Raw genomic sequence first — 4,283 nt, forward strand, 5'->3', positions numbered from 1 at the left:
ATGGACAAGCTCAAGTCTGTTTTAAGTGGCGAAGAAGCGCGCAGAGAAGACCGACATGTTTTAGAGGTAAGATGAAATCACGCCGAAGTCAGTTCTGTCTGGAGGGGAAAATACAACAAACTCTCAAATCTCTTGTTGTAGGTTGCCGATGAAGCCTCCACTTTAGGATGGGGGACGCGTGTGAAGGGATTCGTTGGCTGTTTTGTGATTGGTGTGGTGTGCACGATACTGGTAGGTTCCTGTAGTTTTGTGATAAAACACTTATATTTTTATGTGTTTAATGCCTTTTTTTCGTTGTTGACGTTGATGCTGTATTCAGTGAGAGAAGTTGACGTGAAGAGTTGATGTGGTTCTACTGGTTCGTCTGGCTTTGAGGAATGTTGAAGTGATGGCTCTATTGTTGATCTGGCAGACGTTTAAATCTCCTTCCTTCACTGCTGATGAGACATGCACTTTCAATGCATCCTTGTGAACGACCCAGAAGTTAAAAAAAACAAAAACAAAAATAAATTTATTTTAACTTCTATTTTGCAGGGAGTATGCACCCTTTTCATTCCCAGGATCGGGCTGACTCTCTTTATTGTGTTTTACACCTTTGGAAACATATGTTCTCTGTGCAGGTGAGACTCTGTACTGTTAGAATAACACACACGCCACTAACCAGCTAAACACGATGCAATATGCACTGTTACTGGACGATGAGGGGGTTTTATTCAGGAGGGTTCACATTGCAGTTTTTCATTCTCTTCAACAGCACAATGTTTCTGATGGGGCCTGTGAAGCAACTGAAAAGAATGTGTGACAAAACGAGAGCCCTGGCCACCACTATAATGCTTGTGAGTGCATAACATTATTCATGGTTTGTTATAACCACAAGCATCACAGGGCTTTCAAAAGCGATGGCACAGAAATAGTTTTGGACAAGTGAAATATGGCTACAATTTTTGCCTGTATGGCATCCTCTGGACAGCCATCCACAGAAAGACCAGTGATATTTTTCGTTAACTATTTGGCCAGCGTGTCTGAGAATACTCTCAAACTGAATCTGAGGGGTTGTAGAACATGCTGATTTACTTCAGTTGTGTCATTTCAGCCTAAAAAGGAGTCAAAAACATCAAGAATTGTGTGTTACTGACCAAAGACTCCTACATCTCACTGTAATCATTTGGTCGTTTATATTTGTGCTGTTCATTCCTTCAGACTTGCCTTGTGTTGACGCTCTGCGCAGCCTTCTGGGTGAGTGATTCTTAATTCATTGATGGAAAGGGCAACACACATGAGTGTGTCCAAGTCTTGTGTTACTTCTGCTCCATTCAAAAGTTGCAAAATAAAATATCGTCAGCACCGGCCTGTTTACATTATCTGACAGTCATTTTGACAGCAGTTTTTATTTTTTATTATTTCAAACAGTGGAAGAACTTTGGTCTCGCGTTGTTGTTTTGCATTTTGCAAATCTTATCGTTTTCTTGGTAAGTAACAGATTTTCCTCTATTTATGTTCATCCATGGTCAAGATGGGTAAAATAATGATTCATTAAGAAAGAAAATTCATTAATTTCCGCTTTAAACTCTTGATATGAGTGCTACTTGATTAAAGAAGCTTCATTCAAGAGACTCCAAGAGAACTTTGTCACCTACTCTAATCCGTAAATGCTCCATCCATAAATATGACTTGTACTGCCAGTTTAGTTGTGATTTGAGTCTCCTACTTGCATCACTGCTGGTGATCTAGCTAATGGCTTTGATTATGATTTACATTTTCGTTCTCTAAGATTCTTGTAGGTTAACAGACAAATATATCAGCTAATTGTGGATTGTTTTGTGAGTTTCATTGGAGAATTGCATGTGCTTAATGAGTAAAATGTTAATGAAATACATATATTTATGCATGCTCAATAATCCAGTCATGGAAATCACAGAAAGTTGAATCAGTTCATTTGCAAGGATGAGGATGTGCACATCCTTGATAGGGAGGGATGCTGGTTTGAACGGGGAGTCAAAGAGGCCATCTATGTGAAGAGGGAACGAAAGACCAATCCTGAACCAAGGGGGGCTAAGAGTACATCTGTCGCCATCTTACAATGCCGTGATTGCAAACATTCACAACTCCTCTGTGAATGGTACATATGGTCATTGTAACTCTAGTTAATGCTCACGGTAATTTGCATACGGAACCGATCATTGTTTTCGGTGGTTATGCCACTGCATTGTTTATAAGGGTGGGGATACTTACAGTCCAGTTCAGACTGAAAAGGCCCCTTTTCCACTACATGGTACCCGTTCAAATCGACTCGCCCTTCTTTCGTTTTCCATTACTGGAAAGTACCGGCATTTTGGTAACCGTTACCACTTTTCTGGTACCACCTTTGTCGAGGTTCCAAAAAAACTGGATCAGGTACGAAAATCAATGCAGACTTCTGATTGGTCAGAGAAACGCGTCACTGCGTCACTTTGCGTCATCAGTGCGTGCATGGGATATCACCCGGCATTTTTAAATACCGAAGCGGTCGAAGCAGAGTTATCCTAAAAGTAAATTTTGAAATTGAAAACCAGGCGTCGCTATGACGACCAGCTACGCTAAGGGGGTACTGTTACGGTGATGGAAAACGACACAGAAGCGAGTCGAGTTGAACCAGTACCATGTAGTGGAAAAGGGGCATGAGATGAGCGATGAAACGTTTCTCTCAATAAACATTTATGTCCAGATGAGCTGATCCAACTTTATGTGATTAATGACAAACAGTAAGTTGTGACATCAAGTTTGTTTTAATTGCAGGTACGGCTTGTCATATATCCCATTTGTGAGGTTTGTTATCTTCCTACCATTTATTGAAAGTAACAATGAATATGCAATATTGAAGTGTTATACAGCCACTGTCATAAATGCCTAATTCTAATTGTTTCCTAGGGGGGCATTAATGAAGGCGGTGGCTATCTGCATGAAGTAAATGCCTTGTCTTCACTGAGGTGAACAAACAGGCTTAATGAAGTATATTAAACGGGCTGGTCTCTTGTTGATGCAGCTGACATAAGCTGGACTTCACAAGCATCAAGTCCTGCTTTGGGGAGTTGGTGAACTCCTTGGAACTGCATCGTCTGCCCACAAGTTTTACATATAACAAATTTTAAATATTTCTGTACTCTTAAAGTGCTTTTAATTATAAATTTACATTAATTCAAATGATTTTAGGCTCTGTGATGTTTGGAGTGCCCATGTTTTTGATAAATCCCCCATTTTTGATAAATGGATTGGTTATGTAATTGATGTGAATATTTATGATAAAATGTATTTTTATTGATTTTTTTTTAGTCCTGTTGGCGATGGGAATAAATTGGTGTGACCCAGTGTCATTGGGGATTTTTTTTCCCATTTAAGTCTCTAATGTTTAATAGAACAAAACGCATACTTGTAGCAGTGCTAGTATAAATAGACTCCTTTTTTATACTGGTAGTTCTAGTTCTTTGATACACTGTGCTGCAACCTGGATACATTGTCAGTAATGAATCCGGGGTCATCAGGTGTTTCAGGTCTTATCAATCAAGCTCCGTCTTGTGTCAGTCCAGATAGCACATCACCCCTCTTCATCCAGAGCCAACGGGAAATCTTTTCCACAGCTTCCACGATGTTGCTAATGGCTCTTCTTCTTTACAGCCCACAAATCCCCAACAGTCCCAGGACCTGGTGTAGAGACTGGGCTGCAAGCCCCTGCAGCCCACTTCAATCAGCTCACAGTGGGCCTTGCACCCATTTCTCTGACACTCAGCTACCAGACCTGCATACCTGACTCTTTCTTTCTTGCTCCTCCTCCATCCGATCATCCCAGGTACAGTTAGTGCTAGCAAAACCACTTGGTTGGTTGCCACAGACATAGGCCCATGTCTGGCCTGAGTGTGGCAACTGCAAAAGTGTCCCGGAACCTCAGTTGTCTTCCTAGGTTGACCAGGAACTGCCAGTCCCTTGCTGTTGCGAGCAGCCCACCCTGGGCTTTTGGCTGGGGCTTCTCCCCCCGCTCGGACAAAGGCGATGGTATGTTTTGTTGGGTGTTGCTGCTAGCTGTAGCTGATCCCAGTGCAGATGGTGTCTGATACTTCCTGCAGAACTTGGGTCATGGCACCAACGATATCACCCCTCTCCCAAGACCTTTAGACAGCAGCTCAAGATGTGTTCTGAGGATCCCCTTTTCTGGCAGAGTTGGCAAGCAGTTGAGTCTGCCAGTCCCCAGCTGAATGGGTTGGAAGGGCTTGGGAGGACATCATACACTGACTGGACCAAAAACTAGAATC

The 4,283-nt window shown here is 42.0% G+C and overlaps 1 protein-coding gene across 2 annotated transcripts; it reads left to right on the forward strand.

Moving 5' to 3' along the window:
- On the forward strand, window positions 1–3,686 carry sft2d2a (SFT2 domain containing 2a). Of its 2 annotated transcripts, XM_056277765.1 has the most exons (9): window positions 1–66; window positions 142–231; window positions 535–620; window positions 755–836; window positions 1,201–1,236; window positions 1,411–1,469; window positions 2,776–2,805; window positions 2,908–2,966; window positions 3,652–3,686. In XM_056277765.1, the coding sequence occupies exons 1-8, from the start codon at window positions 1–3 to the stop codon at window positions 2,945–2,947; spliced, it is 489 nt and encodes a 162-aa protein (XP_056133740.1). In that variant the 3' UTR covers window positions 2,948–2,966; window positions 3,652–3,686. The 2 variants fall into 2 exon arrangements, with proteins under 2 accessions (XP_056133740.1, XP_056133739.1); XM_056277764.1 differs by lacking the exon at window positions 3,652–3,686 and having other exon boundaries at window positions 2,908–3,315.
- The last annotated feature ends 597 nt before the right edge of the window (window positions 3,687–4,283 follow it).

Source organism: Lampris incognitus, chromosome 3 (genome assembly GCF_029633865.1).
Source record: "Lampris incognitus isolate fLamInc1 chromosome 3, fLamInc1.hap2, whole genome shotgun sequence".
Lineage (NCBI taxonomy): Eukaryota > Metazoa > Chordata > Actinopteri > Lampriformes > Lampridae > Lampris > Lampris incognitus.